The 19,769-nt window shown below is 42.0% G+C and overlaps 1 protein-coding gene across 1 annotated transcript in view; it reads left to right on the forward strand.

Annotated features, from left to right (window-relative positions):
• Positions 1-9,210: 9,210 nt before the first annotated feature.
• The window catches only part of GFOD1 (Gfo/Idh/MocA-like oxidoreductase domain containing 1), an 81,729-nt gene continuing 71,170 nt past the window's right edge, over positions 9,211-19,769 (forward strand). The window contains exon 1 of the mRNA XM_063451710.1: positions 9,211-9,862. Coding sequence (XP_063307780.1) covers positions 9,610-9,862 — 253 coding nt within the window. The 5' untranslated portion in view covers positions 9,211-9,609. The remainder of the gene's footprint in view (positions 9,863-19,769) is intronic.

Below are 19,769 nucleotides of genomic sequence, written 5' to 3' on the forward strand. Positions count from 1 at the left end.
ATGTATTCTGTTTGTGTGAAGCTTTTTGTGCATTGTCAGTCTGAAGTCTGTTGTGTTTGATTTGCACAGGATTATTGGTCTTCTCTGCTTCTTGGGCATTGACGTTCTCCTCCAACACTTTACCTGGGCTCTTCTGGTCTACAAATAAATTCTCTTGAATTTGAGTTCCCATATCTGTAATTTCTTGTGGTTTAAACTTTAGAATCAGAATCTCCACCGCATGCCTTGAGATCTTTATATTTATAACATACATCCACATTTGTGATTTTAAAACACTTATATGACTCATTGGTTATATTATCAGTTTGTGACGTAAAAGAACCAACTGAGGACTTCATTCACTCGCAAAGAGACCTGATGTCCTATTTGCACAGTGATGGTTTTGGTATCTTCTTTTCCATTTGTGATACCTTGTCAAACAATTTCCCATCTGTGAAATTTTGTCTAAGTATGCGGTGGATCAAATTCTAACATGATCAGCTGTTTTTTGTGACTTGTGGTATTGTTACAGTGACGATACTCTCTGTAACAGATCGACGGGCACCCCGACTGGGTACCTCCGTTGAAGGATGCTCCTAGCGCTTCCTGAGGACTCCAAGCACTGCAGCAGACACCACAACGACCGAACCGGAGCAGCATACGAATGCTCTCAAGCATATGAATGCTGTAAACAGCTGAACAGGAAAAGCATACAATCAGCTTACACTACTGGCAATCAGCATACAATCCAATTCCCCCAATAACGAGACAACACTTCGTTTGAGGGTCAAGCAGAACTGACTGTACTGGCACATACAGCCTCTTTTATTCACAATCTACACACATAGTACTGCCCACAAGGTTTTAAAGAACAACCAATAACACACGTACATTACAGAAAACACTCCCAGCAACTATACACAAAATCCTCCCCTGACAGAAGCAACCGGTCGCAGGATCTCGGAGCTCCGAGCCTTGCAGCCCTTAAGCAGCCAAAATAACCGGCAATCCTACTCATACAGCCACGGAGAAAGCCCCCAGACCTCTGTTGACCCAATGGGGCGAAAGACAAACAAAAAGAAGGCGATTTCGCCCAGAGAGGGACTCACAATCGGCGACCTATGGCGGCAGGCCCAGGGCGCACACGAGCCCAAGATGGAGTCCCTTGTGGATGGCGGGTCAGATTTCTCGGACGACCTTTCTGTTGATACAGAGCTAGATATGCTACCTGCTCTGACCCGTCACGCACCGCACAAGCCAGCAGCCCCACGATCAAGTCCGGACTCCGCTCCGGTAACCGCAGCTGTCCTGAGGGAGCTCCTTGCAGAACACCACGAAAAAATAGCAGCAGACGTGAAAGCACTGCGGGGAGATTTACAAGGCCTAACGGGCAGAATCAGCAAGCTGGAACAAACCTCCCACACGGGAACACAGCACATAGCCTCACTACAGCATGCAGTGAAGGAATTACAGCAGCAGAACCGCTCCTTTGAACACCGTCTCGCTGCCCACGAGGATGCCAAGAGGAGAAACAACGTAAAGATAAGGGGTGTCTCGGAAACAGTAGGGGAGGCTGAAGCGCCAAATTTTATCAAGCGTCTTATGGAGGCCCTGCTGACACAACAGGGTGCCAAATCGGCGCTAATCACTGGCATTTTCAGAGTGCCCCGACCTGCCAAAGCGCCAGACACAGCCCCGAGAGACCTGGTAATCCAATTTCAACACACTAAAGATAAGATAGCGGTGATGACGGCTACCAGGGAGAGGCCATCTTCCCAGTTTGAGGAGATGATCTTATCCTTCTTCACAGACGTATCGGGCAGTACACTAGTGTGGAGACGCACTCTAAAGCCGCTTACCACTCTTCTGCGGCGGCACAACATCCGCTATCAATGGCGCCCATCCAGAGCCATCACAATCTTCCACGGAGATGCCACATACACGGTTCAGGAGCCAGACGAATGCGACTTGATCCTACATAAAATGGGACTTGTTGACACACTAAACCAACAAGTCCACGAGGCTACCCCTAGACAGAGACACCAATGGAATCCGGCAGGAGCCCCAGAGTTCGTACCGCACACGTCCACGCCGGAGTCATATGTCTTGGCTACAACCTGAACAGCGGACGCTCTTACCAGAGAAGAGGGAACGTTCTGGACACCTGTGGAGCTCTCCACACTGGTGCGAGTTGACTTTCACATTGCCTTGTTTTTCATTTTGTGTGTTTTTTTTTCTCTTTCACCACGTTTTCACTTCTTTTATCTCTGTTTTTATTGACACATAACACTTTGTAGCTGAACCACGCACGCACATCACCCATACAACCCATGGGATGAGAGAAGAGAAGCATAGCTTCCACGACACTTAGCACACCACTGCCACTACCACTGAGCGCCTCTCATAGTCCATCAGACTCAGCAGGGCGGTGGAGCAGCCGTCCAGCTCACCTAGGAGCAACAACTCGAGGGGGGCATAGCACACGCGCCTACCTAATCACTTCTGACTACCCTTCTCCATACAGGGGACAAAGTGATAGGTCGCCTCACGACTTCACAGGTGGGGAACATCCTTACGGGAGCCTAACCACCCCATAGACCCCATAGACCACTAAGGGGACGCGAGATCCAGGAACACCTTCACGGGGGAATCCTGAGATCACCTTCACGGGGGAATCCTGAGATCCTGAGAAGCCATGACACCCTAAATTCTAGCAGACTACAGCTATCCCTTGCGTAGTTCCCAGAGGCTACTAGACGCCACTACACGAGCCATAGCACACCTAGCCGCAACATCTCATGGATCCAACTAACCTAGCTCTCAAATAGACACAGAACCCAGACACTGAGAGCAGTGTAGAAACACAAACGCCACACACGCATGTTACTTCGGCAAATTAAAAGAAAAAGGGAAAAAGTAAGACAACAGAGGAAAACTGTGTAGAACCATCAGATGTTATGAGATATATTATCTGTTAAGGGCCTCATATTTCCAGACACAGCCGGTACGGCATAAGGCTTAATTTACTGAATATTTTATGTTCCTACCTTGCATAGAAGTATGCTCATGTAACCTTCAATTGTACTATCGTCTCTACTGTTTTAGTATGTCTTGTTAGGGATCCAACATGGGGAGGCGGCTCACCCTAACTAGCCTACCTCACTCTCCATTAGACTGCAATCTTCACCCAGCACGTTTAAAACAATCACCGCCAACAAGGATGTTATGCTTTGAACAGATAGATAGGAACGCTGAATATGTTTGTCATTCTATAAAAATCGTGCTGATCAATCTCCATGCTAACCTACTGTTACCAAATATCTGGTCATCACCTCTCCTATGGGTCCTTACACAAAGGTCGCAGCATGTACTATGGTTTGCCTTGCTTATGCCATTTGATCACTTTCATCTGCCTTGTGCCTAATATGATATATTAAGATATATTTAGTCAGTCAACTATTATGGCTCTCAATTGACTAATGAGTCACATGTGTAAAGCACTAGTTTATTCTTATACTTCTCACTCACATAGTCAGTCGGCGCCACCACCTATATATTACTAACTGCAGTGCTACCGTATCACTGACTATTAACCTGTCCGAGCCTGAGGTCTCTACTACAAACAAGGTGCTTGTCGTTTATTTTATTTTTTTTTCTTCTCTCCTTGTTTTACATGCGCATACATTCACACAAATAGCCTGCTCTACACCCCAGGCACAATTCGCAATTCTCTATATATGTCTAGCTTAATATAAACGCTGTTTAGTAGCCTAAGAGTTTCATATAATGTACAGCGATGACACCCACTATAATCACTAATCCTACTACCAAACAATCTATCAAGTAACCAACTACATCTAATTAACATGTACCTAACCTGTCTTGTTAGCCAAAAGTTATGTGCTTTGGGACAGGACAGGCGAATAGTACATTACTGTTTTCTCATAAACATACAAGCCTGTCGATCTCACCACGAGGCCTCAAGCTAGTCGCACTAAGTTTATGCCATATTGTTAATAGCTTATTTGCTGTATTGCTACCTTTTTCACTTATAAAAAAAATGTTATGCATTTCCAACTTGCCACAATACTGCTATCATATGTCTATGAAAATAGAGCCTGTAAATTACAGACTGACCCTAGGACATATCGGGTCCACAAACTATACACACGTCTTGTAAAATCTTTGTTATGTCCAATGTTTAACCATGTTTAACCACGTTATATACTACCAAAAAATGGTGCGTTACATACAACAAACATATCTTGCTTATGCTTTACCTATGTACATTGTAACCATGTCACATGTAACCAACTTGAATTTCAACACACCTCAAAAATAAAGAATTTAAAAAATAAAATGTTGGGAGTATATAATAAAACCCAACGCATTTACTGCTCAAAGCATTTTCTGCTTTCTGAGCTTGTGGTGTGCGTATACGAGTTGACTGACTATGCACCCCCAATCTCTGAGGATAGTTGATTGTAAACCTATGTTACTAATCTCACTAACTGGTAACTTGAAAGAGATTTCCAGCTGCATATATTTCACATAGAGGTTGGAATAGGTGGCTGTAACCAGGCCTTTATTCCTTTACATACATATAAATTTACATCTTGGACCTATTAAAATATGGGCAGGATTTTATGTCTGCTCACACATATTGCTCCATGATATTGTGAGTGTTTTAGCTGCTGTGTGTGTGTGTATAAGGCATTTTATTTTTCTTTGTAAATCTGCATTATGATATGTTGATGTGCGTGAATGTGGGTAGAGCAGGATTGGAGTGAGTCGTGGCAGACAGACATTGGTGTGTGTCTTTATAGAATGAATGGCAAGTTTTGTCACAAGCTTTTGTAGGGGCAGAAATGCTCCAGAATAGCCTGTTGTGCAGGTTCCAAATACAAATCTCCCAAAAAGACAAGCCCCAGAGAAAGTAACTATGGACCTGCACCAAAATAGAGAACAAGAAGAACTATATTTCACCAATTCTGTTCCAGTGTTTCTGGTCTGTTATTACTTTCATTGGTGCTTAGACTATCCCTTTAATATTTATAGTGCTTGGTGTGTTATTTTGGTAACTGAGTTTTTAAATATGCAACTTCAGCTCTATTTTTCTCAAAGCAAATAATTTTTTGCATTTAATTTCAATATTGAAAATTAAGCCTTGTTAACCTTCTAAACACCATGCTTACATATGTGCTGGAATGAGCATTGATTGACAGGACAATGTATATCGTGTTTGATTCCTGCTCCCATTTGATCTGTCACAAGATTTTCTCTTATTAAATCTTTATTAAACTAAAATCCTCCCCTCTGCCTGTGATATAATTATGGTACACAATGGGTTAACATAATTATCACAAACAGGAAAATACAGTTTTTATACATGTACTATAACTTTAAAAATATATGTCCAATCTTAAATCATAAATTACGTATTCAGAATCAGCACACTTTAAACATAAACACTTTCAAAAATCAGACAAATCCATCCAGTAGATCAAATGTTAGCTTGGAGTCCTTTATGACCGACCGCAAGCACATTTTCCTGCCCAAAACAGTTCCATAGATTTGGGCTGTGCGGTCGGTCTATTTTACACAGAAAAATTACTAAGTCCCATTCGAATGCACGAATGGGGCCGTTCGTGCATTTAGCTTAGTATAGCAGTGAGTTCAAACTGCCGAACGGGACTTAGTCTCTGCAGCTGAAAACAGAGTGTAGGAGAAGGTAAGGGTCAGCGGTGTTCGTTGAAATGTGTAGCCGATTTCAGTTCCATGGATTTGACTACACATACCGCTGACCTCGTTCGTATGAACAAAGATGGCCGCCGCCACGTGTTCGTTTGTCGAATTGCGGCCACTTCGACTACTTCGGCTGCATCCGAAGTGCCAATTTAAAGCTGCAGAACTGCTCCAATATAATTTAAAGGGGCAGCAAGTCTTTTAAAATCCAATCTGCTAAAATAGTCATAGGGGCCATAGTCTTAAAGGGGCATTGTTCCCAAAAGTCACAGTATGTCCCCAGATGGTTCTTAAAGGGCCAGCAGCAGCATAATAAAATACAATATGCCCAAATCTGTTATTTCAAGGGCCAAACCTCCCAGGGACCATAATCACATGGCAAGAGGCTGGCAAGCAGTCCTCTCCAGGCACAAGTGGCGGGGCTGGTTCCGCCACACTCTCATTTTCATTTTATACATATTTTCAGAACATACCTTGACAATTGTTAAAACACTTCTGTTATTTTTTTTATTCTTGGTTCCTTTTCCTTGTGCTCTTTGTATCTTCATTACAGGCATTCCCCACTTTTAAGTACACAATGGGACCAGAGCATGTATGTAAAACGAAAATATACTTAAAGTGAAGCAATACCTTTTGTTCACTTCCCAATTGCATGTACTGCATTGCAATAGTAATTTAAAGGCATAACTGATACTGCAACTGTAGATTTCCAGTGATTTTATTTTGTGATTTCCAGTGGGCTTTTATTTAGTTAAAGGACCACTATAGTGCCAGGAAAACATACTCATTTTCCTGGCACTATAGTGCCCTGAGGGTGCCCCCACCCTCAGGGTCCCTCTCCCGCTGGGCTCTAGGGGGAGGAAGGGGTTAAACTTACCTCTTTCTCCAGCGCCGTGTGGGGAACTCTCCTCCTCCTCTCCTCCTCCTTGGCTAAATGCGCATGCGCGGCACGAGCCGCGCGCGCATTCAGCCAGTCCATAGGAAAGCATTTACAATGCTTTCCTATGGACGCTGGCGTCTTCTCACTGTGAAAATCACAGAGGCTGGATTAACCCTATTATAAACATAGCAGTTTCTCTGAAACTGCTATGTTTATAGAAGAAAGGGTTAATCCTAGCTGGACCTGGCACCCAGACCACTTCATTAAGCTGAAGTGGTCTGGGTGCCTATAGTAGTCCTTTAAAACAAACAGTAAAAAAAAGTTATTAAGATTTTGCCATTTATCTTTAATGTTTTACTCATCTGACAACCTTAAACTGGGAGTTTAAAGTAAGTTACATCTGATTGAAAATGAAACCATGTTTTTCCATGCAGGCTGTGTCAGTTACAGCCAGGGGAGGTGTGGCTAGGACTGCATAAACAGAAACAGAAGTGATTTAATTAGTAAATGACAGAGGATTGAGCAGTGAAAATTAAGAGGCATGATCTATACTAACATGTCAAACTCGGGGGCGCATCAGGCCCACAAGGAATATATCTTTGCAGCCCAGCGAGCCGCGAGTTTGACATGTTAAGGCAGAGTAGGCACCTGCTCTCCCCACATTGCAGGTGCCTACTCTGTTAAAATTTACCCGGCTGGGAGGAGAGGATGCTGGCGGGAGCATGAGTCTGTTCTTCCTGCTCCTCACTGCTCGCACGCACCCTGTGTGGTGATGCCGTGTACCGGAATACGATTTCATTCCAGGCCGGCTGTCACATTTACATCCTCTCCATATGCTATACACAACAATAATCACCTTTCCAGGAATAGGAGAAGTGCTGCTCGGCGGTCCTATGTCATAAGACCGGGCTTTTGCGACATGTCAGTGGATGCCAGCCGCTGCGGTCCACACTGTTATATAGCCCCATGTCTGTCCACAGTGGTATTGACGTCGACGTGTGGGTGACGTCACACAGAGGATGCGCTCGCACGTTTGGGGGTCAAAGGCCGGATACGGCCAATCGGATCCATAAGAGGGATATTTAAACTCACTCGTTTCTTCCACTCATTGCCCTGTCGTGGTTTCCCTTTGCTGGTTATCCAAGAGTGTGTTCCTGATCGTTTTTCTTCGGTTATTGACTTTGGCTTCATTCTGACTTCCATGAATTCTGGTTTCCCTGATTATTGGCTATTCCTTGAAACTGTGTTTTCTTTCTGTGTTCCTGACCTCGGTTAGTATTTCGACTATTCTCTGGTACGTTAGGTCCGGCCATTCTAAGGTCCGGTTAGACCTTACCTTTTGGTCCTAGGTGTGATACTATTCTGCGTGCTGGATCAACTGTAATCCTGACACTGGCATCACTAAACTGCACGCGAGAGGAAGCAGTGGGAGATGCCCCACACCTCTCAAAGGTAAGGAGCAATAAATAAATTGATTTGTGAATGTGTGCAAGAATGTGTAAATGTGTGTGTCTGTCTGTCAGAGTGTGTGTCTGTCATTGAGTGTGTGTGTGTCTGTCAGTGTGTGTCTGTCAGGAAGTGAGTGTGTGTGTGTGTCTGTCAGTGAGTGCCTCATTGCGCCAATCAGCATCTACTCATAGGGATTCATTAAATCAATGCATCTCTATGGGCAACGTTTACCGCCTCCGTACAGACCGTGGAAACGCTGAACTCCTGATACAGGAAGCGCCTCTATTGGCCATCTGAGTGACCGCCATTGGAGGTGTAACTAGCCAGCAATCTTAACACTGCCTTTTCTCTAAAAAAAACTACAGACACCAGAACCACTACAGTAAGCTGTAATGGTTCTAGTGAGTGTAGTGTCCCTTTAAAGTGACCTTTTGAAATGTTGGGAGTTATGCAAAGAGGATCATGTAAACATTATTTTAATAATATCACATTCCCCTACAAAGATATACGTTTGATGTAATTACAAACCTTTCTGGAACCCAAAAGTAAAGTCTTTAATGCAAATTCAAAAACATACCGGTATTATTTAGAAGTAGCATGTGCACATCAGAGAGAATATTATGAATATTACAGATGCAACAATCTCATATGGGTCCATGTTTAGAGAAAAGTCTGCGTGCAATGAAGATACTTGGTCAAATTCGGACCAATCCACCATATGTTTTTTAGAAAATATATATATACATTATCTAGCAATTCTGCTAGAACAATGCTTAGATGATATGATCCCCATTGTACATTGCTGCATTGTATGGAGCGTTTATCTTTTTATACATAATGCTAATTCCTACAAGAATTCTGCTATTTACTTTTTCATAATGAAAATGGAAGTTGCTTTTTGTTGTTTTAATTGTGGACCATGTTATTTCGACCGTTGGAAGGCATATTGGTGTGAAAGCTCTGCAGAGTGCAGCACTAACACAGGAATCATACATGGCATGCAGCTCTGCAGCTGCACTGTAGTAAAGCCAAGCAATGGTTAAAAGTAACCTTAGCAATAGCCAATGGCAGATGAAACACTACAGAGGGCGTCCCAGGAATAGAATACACACACATTAGGTGACAGCAGATATCTCCACCCCCTCCTCTGTATCACAGCAATGAAGATCATGGCAGAACAAGGCTAGTGCTGGCTGATTTACTGACTGCCCCATTCCCAGGACTGCCTGTGCCAAGAGACTATTTACTGTACAGCCAGAGAGAGAGACATTGTCCCTGGGCGTTCTATTGCATAGAATTACACGAAGAACATTATTTATTTCCTCTGGGATCGCATTGTCCTTTGATGAGGAGAAGGGAGGGGGCATGCTGGCATGCATTGGACATGGAGAGAAGAGGTGGGATTGTGCCACCCGTTTGTCCCCTACAGCCTGAGAGGTGAGGGGGGCATGAAGAAGTAACACTAGCCCCCAGTCTAATTTTTATTTTTGTTCTGCATGAGGCTGCAGCAACCTTCCCACTGCACCTTGTCATTGTGTCTGTTACCCTGATCCACCATGCTGCCTGGGGTAGGGGTGTTTGGCACCAGTCTGACATCCAGGGTGATCATCCCTTTGCTGAAGGATGAAGGTTTCGCTGTCAAGGCTTTATGGGGAAGGACACAGGAGGAGGCTGAGGAGCTGGCTAAGGAAATGAGTGTCCCCTTCTATACCAACCGCATAGACGACGTGTTGCTGCACCAGGACGTGGACCTGGTCTGCATCAACCTGCCTCCACCTCTCACCAAGCAGATCGCAGTCAAAACCCTGGGTGAGTGTTGTACACCTGTGCAGACACCATCCATCCCATCAACAAGTCCCCATGGTGTTCTGCCCCCAGCCTGCATGTCCTCACAACTACTAATGCAGGCACATCTGCTGGCACTAGGTATTTAGAGCTGAGATGTGTGCATTATTTAGAGGGAAAATCATTGCACTTGGCCCTTAGGGGCCACTGGGTGATCCAGAGGAAGAGGGTCACAGCAATGTGCGGTGCAAGGCATAGGCTCTCTGCAGCCTGCCTGTTACTATGTTTACAGCATGCTGGCTCCTGTCATGCTGGCTCCTGTCATGTTTGAGGCTGTGACATATATTTATACTATTTGCTTATCTATATTTAATTTGTTGGGTTTTTTTTTCCCGATGTCTTTTGATGCAGTTCGGTCCTTATTTACTATGCAGTCCAAGCCTACGTGTAAACGTTTTAAATTCATTGCTAAATGTGTCTTTAGCTACCAAGTAAAATGTGACCTTTTTGGTGACTCTTTGATATCACAAGTACTTTATGAATTAACTTAATGCTTTTAATATATTTCAATGAATTCCTGTAATTCTTTTTTCCGCCCATATGGATATATGGGGGATTGATCAGTGCCTAGTGACTTTTGGTAACATGACAACCAAATTGCAAACATCTGATCAAAGTAGCCAGTTTGGGAAATGTTTTTAACTCGCTCATTTTGCATATTTGGAGTTCTGTATTGTCTTAAAGTGAACCTTGCCATCCAGAAATTGCAAATAGATCTGAGAGGATGTGGTGGTGACATTGCCAGCAAATGTATAGATTAAATAATATGAAGATTACTTCCTTTTACCCTGCATCTGATAATAGACAGCACTGCAATGTTCTCAGTCACCTTGCCTTCTAATGATGTGCACAGCATCTTGCATGTCCCAACTTACAGGTACAAACTTTACCTTGCTCTACACCTCTCTCCCCCCTACCCCCCACACACTCCTACTCATTGCAATTTGTATTTTTTTTTTATATTGTGTAGCTATATTCCTTAGGCCCAATTCCACAAAGCAACTTTATTTTGACCAAGTACCACCCGCTCTGGTCCCATCTAACTTTATAATATGCTCTCCAGATTTTTGATCTCACAGTCAATCACCTCCTCATTCCCTTCACATGTTATCAGTTACTGCAATTTTACTATGATTTCTCTCTGCTATCACCTCCAAATTCCCCTTGCTGGTGCTTGTCTCTTCTCCCCATTTTAAACTTTAAATTGGAAGCTCATGGGCAAGGCCCTCTTTACCTTTTGTGTTTGCTCTGTTTATGTTGTACTGTCTTTTTCCAAATTGTACAGGGCTGCGGAATGTTGGTGCTTTATAAATCCTGGTAATCAATAAATAACGAGTGGAATGCTGCTGTGTGACTTGAGGATTGTATGGCTGTGCATACAGCCGCTCTTGGCCTCCATATTTGTAGTCTTTACGATTAAGTAATGTTATAGCTTTGAAATCCAAACGTCTAGGATTAATCAGTATCCTATTGATATTGAATTTGAAAATTAGTGAATCCTGAGCCATTGGGTGTGCTGGACTGTTATGTACATTAAATTGTAGTATTTATAAAGAGGCAATTTGCTGTATAGTGAATAAACCCCCTATTAAAGAGTTACTCCATGCACCATGACAACTTAAGTGTTTTTAAGGCATCATGATGCTTAAAGTCTGTATGTGCATTTTATGTGATATTTAAATAAACTGCTGGAGGAGTAACAACTCATCCTCTGGTAGTCTAATTAGCCAGCTCTGAACTCTCTATGTCAATTCTGTGCATATTTCTTTGCACAGCATATTATTCTTTGGCAGAGAGCGTTCAGCTGTTGCTCTCAGCCAATGAATGACCAGTGGGATCCACATCCAACCTTTGCAAAAGCTACATGCAGATCAGCTGCTACGGTGGAAGGTCGACGCATTTCGGACCCAGGTAAGCAGCAAGCCAGCGCTAAAGGGTTTGCCTCCCTTACTGGGGAAAAACATTGAGCCACGGTTTGATATTTACTGTTGCTAAATGAATTGCCCCCTTACCAGAGAACAATGCCAGGGAACTCCTGGCAGCATAACCACTACAGCGGGCTGTAGTTGTAATATTGCGTAGACTGACTCTTTAAGTGTTGTACAGTGAGGAAACATAGGGCAAATGTGGAGAATAGAGACATGTACCTTAGAACCTTCAATCTAAAGTATAGAAGATTAGACCAGAAGAGCCAAGTCACTTAATATCTTTTTGTGACACAGATTGTGTCAGCTGGTGTATTCCTTATCTCCTGACAGACATGTCACCTGGTGTATTCCTGATCACCAAACAGACATGTCACCTGGTGTATTCCTGATCACCAAACAGATATGTAACCTGGTGTATTCCTTATCTCCTAACAGACATGTCACCTGGTGTATTCCTGATCACCAAACAGACATGTCACCTGGTGTATTCCTGATCACCAAACAGACATGCCACCTGGTGTATTCCTGATCACCAAACAGATATGTAACCTGGTGTATTCCTTATCTCCTAACAGACATGTCACCTGGTGTATTCCTGATCACCAAACAGACATGTCACCTGGTGTATTCCTGATCACCAAACAGATATGTAACCTGGTGTATTCCTTATCTCCTAACAGACATGTCACCTGGTGTATTCCTGATCACCAAATAGACATGTCACCTGGTGTGATTGATTTGATATTGCTCACAGTGCAAGGCATTTAAACTCATAAGTGAGAGCAAGACCGTAAAACCTGGTATATAGGTTTTGTCCTGTCATCTTGGTGCACATGCGCACACCCCTATCTAGCCATCCGTCCTGCTGCAGATTTCAGACCAGCTGAACTTGGCATAAAAATAATGATGGTCCAGGCACTCAAGTTAAATCCAGTGAGCAGATTTGTTGAAGCAGATGCAAAGCAATGTTTCGTACCACAACAGGGCATTTGTCAAGTTGCCATCCATAGACTTGGTATTTAGTAGAAGGCAAGAACCGAGTTCCCCTTTAAGTTGCAAATTATTTAGATAATATTTTGTATTATTGCAGTTTGTGTGTGGTCAGCTGTAAATCTATATATATATCTTTTTTAGTTTTTACCAGATGAGAATATTTGTGTCTTCCGTACAGCATGTTCTTTGTAGCACAGTTATCTCACTGTCATATGTACGCAGGATCGGATACAATATTAATATTAATATAGGTTAGAGTGTCATTAAAGTTCTGTTCTACTGCCTGATCTGTTGGCATACATCTCCAATTAATATTCTGCTTTAAGGTAGAAAAGAGCTATGTATATACGCCTGGATGATTTATTCAGGATTATTTACTAAACTGTCAATTGTGAATGTAACATTTTAAGGTGAAATAGTTAGTCTGGAAAAATATTCAACCAAGTTTTGTTTGCAGCTCAATAACCTTGAGTATGTTAAAAGTATATGTAGTATCTATTGTGCTCAGAAATTTCAGTTGTTAATTATATTGATTTTCTACAGGTATGATAGATTCACCTTAGAAATATCAACTGTCAGACGCAGAATACCGTATAGCATTTAAAGGGTTAGAGTCCATATGTCTGGTGTTTCAAAGCAAAGCATTGCACATACATACTACTGGCACCAAGGCCACTTCAAATTGCTGAAGTGGTCATGGTGTTTAGAGTAACCCCCCAGTGCAACCTATCATTTTTCCCCTCGCAGTTTCTTGGGTAATATGGACTGGTATTTATTGAACATGCAGAAATGAAGGTGGTGAGGAATAAACTGCCTTATTTTTTGTTTTTTTAATATCTTGTTTTTATTGAGATTATCATAAAGAAAATGAACATCAAATGGGGGTACAGAAAATAAAAAAGAGAAGGGGGGGGGCATTTTGTCACCAATGAACATTTAGACGAAAGTAAATCGTCATGTGTGTAGCCGTCACAGAGGGCAAACAAAGGGTAAATCACAGTTAGCATAAATCACAGTTAGTATGCAGCTTGTATAAAGATCATACATTACACGTCGTGTCATCAGCGTATCGTTATGTGGGTGTGCGAGCGGTTCTGGGGGTGTGGTTGAAGTTGGGTTACACATTTTGCCTTTCTTCAGCCCACTTCATACAGATATTGTGCTCCAGTACCTTGGGTTGGCATAGTAAGAATAGCCCCCCTGATGTACAAGAGCAACGACTAGTCTTGCGCTGTACCGCTATTCCGTAACTTGGGGGCCTGCTTCCACCGTAGCAGTCACCCGATCTTGTTATCGTATATATGTGTTCTCTCCCCTCAGTGTATGTGCGCAGGATGGGGCTTTTACCATTGTTTTGTGCCTCATGCCATGTTGCTGAGGTGGAGCGTGTTTCGCCTCTGTATTGGGTTATCTACCTCAAATATCCGTGTGGCAATTGTGTGCTCTTATGAAAACCTGTTAGTTTAAGCAGGCCTAGTGTTGCAATTGAATATATGTCAGGGCATGACTATGAGAAGGGGGGAGTGGGATAGGGCCCTCGAGACAAACATGGGCAGGAAAAATTGCGCCTGTGAGGTCACAAAACTCCCATGGGAGCATACATAGAGATATGGAATCGGAGCATATCTGATAAGCCCCCCTTGGGTATTGTGTTCCCGCAGGGACTTGCGCCTCCTTCTCGTAGAGTTATGCAGCGATCCATCATTAAGGAAATGTGTTGGTGTGTACTATAGTGTGTTACACCTGTCCTTGTATCTGTGTCTCAAGGGGAAGACGAGTTTGCCCAACATCCCCACAGTTTGGTATGTTTGTGTTCCTGCCCTTTCAGCCTGTACGCCATGCATTCATAGTCGTGCGTAGAGTGGACTCTGTTCCGCACCTCCTGGAGGGAAGGAGGATCGGCCCCCTTCTAATGGCTTGCTATGCTAATTTTGACAGCCAACAGGAGGTGGCAGATAACATATTTGTGTGGTGAGGTTAGATATGTGTAGGAGGAAGTATTCCGGGCGAAATGGGACTGTCACCGAAGTGATTTTAATGATAGCATTGCTAAATTGATGCCAGAATCGTGGCAATTTGGGGCAATCCCAGAATATGTGTTGCAGTGCGCCCTCCTGTCCCCCACATCTCTAGCATGTCGGTGAGGTTGTTTGGTGTATCTAGGCCAGCATGGAACTGCCTTAGTTTTAATGGTGATGGCTTGTTGTTACTGGTTTGTTCAGAAGTGCTGATTCTACATGTATCTAGCTAATCCAATGTAAACATGTACTCTTCCTTCATCACACAGGTACTTAACACTTTATGAAAACACACAAACGCAGAAGTTATCAGCATACTAACATATACCACAGGAGTCAAACAGGAAGTGAATAGTAAAACTGAGTCAGCCATAGAGTTTTATTTTGAGACAAGTGTTTTGCATAGCGTTACTTTATTTTACACCTAGTACAAACGACTGGATCTAAATATTTATTATATTACATATAAGCACATTCGGTTACCTTCACCGATGTGTTATCTGCTCCCAGCACAGATCTCTAGATTTCTCCTAATTATATCATGATAGAATTGCTGCTTTCCATATATCAGTGTTGGGTGTGGTATCTACACAATTTGCAATCCATTGAGAGCTTTTGTCTTAGATACTATCAGATTTATAACATATAATAGAGAGATTAGAGACCAGATTTCTTCTACCAGTAGATCGACTTCTCTGTAAGTCAGAAGTTGCTTCAGTACAGGTTTAATTAAGAAAGCAATGGTATTGTGAAAAGCCTATCTTGACAGAGTGAATGGACATGTTGTAGTTGGACTATTCCAGTATTTATTAAAAACACACACACATGAGATAAAGAAGGTTGGGGGGTTGGGGTGTGTGTGTTTTTATATTCACAAACATATCATAGATACATAAGCAAAACAATAGATACATACACCTTGCCAAAAATCTAGGAACACCCAGTATCCCTAGTGATATGGAATGTGGAAATTCCTGAACTGTTGGGGTTAAAGGTGGACTGGCATTTGTAACTATTGCACAGCGCGCCTAGGACAGTTGCAGCCATGTATAAAGGCACCCAGATCACTTCAACTCATTGAAGTGATCTGAGTACAATGTCCCTGTCCCTTTAACTATGCAATGTTCAAAGAAGCTGCAATGTTTACATTGCAGGGTTAAAACAAGCCTGTAGGTGCTTTCTGCATTTTAAGAATTTAACTCTTTGCATGAGGACGTCTAGCGTCATCCAACTCCCCATAGGAAAGTATTGACTCAATACTTTCTTATGGGGAAGGTCTAATGCGCATGCTTGCTTGATTCTTCATCTATAAGTGAAAGCAATTAAATCTGATATTGCATCCTGTTACCTACTATTTGTTGGTGTCTTTGTGTGAAAAATTCATGTGACAGAGTGTTCGTCTGTCTACACTAGCAGCAAACAAGTACAAAATCTATAGGACAGTTGCGAAACAGAATTCAGGTTTAGAAACTTCCAGTTGGGAGGAATTTGATAGATGGAAAGAATTGTCAAAAAATCACCATCTCATATTTATTTTTCTCTTGGATACTTGGGTACCTGTTGCTGTGGTGAGTTTATTACCATGGCAGCCAAAATGGAAGGCGCACGTCCTTGATTTGTCAGGAAGAAACAGAGCAACCATAGTCCTGAGGGAACAGCTCTGTACGAGTTGCCTTGTGGGACTTTGTTACTTCCCACCTGTTTACTGCACTAATGACATGGGGATAAACATTTAATGGACTTTTATCCAGACAGAAATTTTGGAAACAGAAAAACATAATTTGTCAGTGATCCAAAAGCAGAATGTAACAAAGTGATCATCACCATGATCCAGTCACAGGACATTGTTGTCAGATTGGCTCATGCAAGTATTGATTTGAAAATGTCCCTTTTACTAAATCATTAATTTTTCATTGCTCTTTCCTATTTAAAAAATGGCTGTTCCTGACAGAGTACCAATATCAAGTAAGAGTCAGACATGACGTATTTAGGAGGTTCACCCCGACCATTACTGTGTTAGTGAGAGACAATACTAAGGCGTACAGATCTGTCAATCATGAGGATCAATTGCAGTAGAGACAAAAATAGACTCTGTCTTGGCTTTGAACTAGGTCATGCACTCTTCATTTTTTGTGCTTGTTATCGGAGAGGGAGCCTTTTATTTATCGCTTGACATGAAGCAAAACCAAACCGAAAAAAGGAAATATTAGATGAAGAAAATGTGTAAGATGGGAATTGTCACAAACATCCCTATCTTCTTGTAATATATTTTCAATATTGTCATTTCATTTATTACGTGTTCACGTGTTAAAATTAATAAGTATTTGGTAATAAAACAAATTTAAGCATTCCGGAGCACAAAATGACTGGTATCATGTACATACCATATCCCCTGGATCTTTAAGCAGAGGAATAAAATGATGTCTTATCAGCAAATGTTTTATAATTTATTTATCTTTTATTAAAGGGGAACTGTCCCTTCTCTGTAATTTACTCCATTAAATAGAGGAACACTTCCCTTTGAGGAATCTCCTAATGTGGTACATTGAGGTGATACTTTCACGATCTGTTTACAGGTACAGGCCTTGGAATCTCTCTGACTCCACAGTGATACCATTTCCACTCCCTTAGGGTGCAGAGCAATGCCTTGCTTTAAGAAGTTCCTGTTTAAGTTGTCCTACATAAAAAAAGCATTGTTGTGGAAACGAAGAATGCCAGAGTTAGACTGCTTTTGGAGAGGTAAATGACCTTTCTGAATGTGTACATTCTCACTGTACATAGTGAAATGTCAAAGTTCAGTAGTAGGCAGTCACTAGTAATTCCTGCATTTCCACATTGCTTCTAGGTGCTTTTAACTTCTCACCTAGTGTGCCTACTTTATTGGAGAAAAGAACTGCGTGTTTCCTTTATAACATTTTGCAGTGATTTCATTTGTTAACCCAGCATGAAAGTTACTTCAGCTAATTAACCTCTTTTACGGGAGTGTTATTAATTAATAGAGCAAAATAAAATCTAATTTCTCTTTTGCTTTGCTCAAACTAATGGACATAATTCCCATATCATTTTGTGGGGTGAATAATTTTGCTTAAAAAAGTAAAGGTGTTAGCATTACTTTGTGATACCTCCATGATCTCTTGGTCTTAATAAACGTTTAAGAGCACGCAAATAACTTTATTGAGGTTCTTAAAGGAACACTATAGGGTCAGGAATACAAACATGTGTTCTTGAACCTACAATGTTAAAACAACCATCTAGCCCCTCTGCCCCCCATGCCTCCCTAAATATAGGTAAATCTCACTTTTATCCCAGTCTGCTGCTGCCTCTGCCCCGGATCTGCCTGCTTGGCTGACATAATCAGAAGTGATTCTCTCAGCCAGTCACATAGCCATAGCCACAGTCATAGGATTGGCTGAGACTGTCAAGGAGGCAGATAGAGGCAGATCCAGCACAAATAAAACACAGCCCTGACCAATCAGCATCTCCTTATAGAGATGCATTGGATCAATGCATCTCTATTAGGAAAGTTCAGTGTCTCCTTGCAGAGGGTGGATATACTGAATGGCAGTACTGCACACAGGAAGCACCTCTAGCAGCCATCTGAGGAGTTACCAGTGGAGGTATTCCTAGGCTGTAAAAGCCTGAAGGGAATGATTATATTCACCAGAACAAATACAATAGGCTGTAGTTTTTCTGCTGACTATAGTGTCCCTTTAAATAAGTACAGACTGAATTCTTTATGTGCACAAAATAATATGAACATCTAAAAATAATGTTGTGAAGGTTTGTCAGGGTACAAACTGTACGAGGTGCTAAATGTGTTCCCCCGACATGCTGGCCCATGATGTCCGATTAAGTGTTTCTGACAAATCACCATTCGAAAGCTTCTCAAAGAGATGTGTGGTTTTAATGAGATTGAAAAAAAATATTTAAATATTTTTAAAAAAAAGGGTTTTTTTAGGGCTGTATTAGTTAAAGTGCCATTCTTAGTATATATTTTTATGTGTTTCTGAAAATGGTGCGATGAAATGTTTATGATTCTCAGCACAGACCTTAAAGGGGCACTCTCACCGTCTGTCACTATGCCAACGGTCAGCGGATGGTTAAAGGCATCCAGCTTGGTAAGTAATGGCTGCACTGCCGTCGAGATCTATACACCAAAACCACTTTTTTCTTTAGGCTAATGTGCTTAGAGTGTCCCTTTAAGAGCTTGACCTGAACTGACCCATTTTATTTATTTGTTCCTCTTTTAGAGGTTCTTTGGGGATTATTTAGCTCTTATGTTTAGAAAAGCTAGATTTATCCCGTATTACAGTCTCAACATTTCAAACTGAATCTGGACAGTGATACAGACTTCTGATTTATGTCACTCATAATGTATAGTAAAAACAAGAGGTTAGCATCTGTGAATTTTGTGACTTTGGCAAACTCGTGCCTTGTGGGTGCCAATCTCAAAAGAAAATTACATTTTAATGAATTAATGAAATTTAATTAGATTTAAAAGGACCATACTAGAAAATGTATAATTTGTTTAATACATTATTGTTTTCTTAAGAGCTGTAGTGGTCTAGGTGGCTATAGTGGTCATTTCAGTGTCTCCTGAACTCATGCAAATAATAACAGTCAAATGATCCAAATCAAAATTGACAATCTCAATCTCTTTGGGATTTTCTTAATAGACACTTCATGAAACCAGAAACTAAAACAGAATATGGTTATCAAAATAAATTATTTTGGGGGCGGGACCTGACCGCCGAACGGATCAGACGTGTCTCGTCTGAGCTCCAGCGCCAGAGCTAAATTATCGGAGCCAGCTGCGTGCCAGTTACAGCCACTGACCGAAAAAGGTGCCCATAATACGCACGAGCACCGGGCGAACACGGCGATACCGCTACCGACCCAGCACGACATAGGAGCAACCCGTCTGAGGCTCGA

Source organism: Pelobates fuscus, chromosome 4 (assembly GCF_036172605.1).
Source record: "Pelobates fuscus isolate aPelFus1 chromosome 4, aPelFus1.pri, whole genome shotgun sequence".
Taxonomy (NCBI): domain Eukaryota; kingdom Metazoa; phylum Chordata; class Amphibia; order Anura; family Pelobatidae; genus Pelobates; species Pelobates fuscus.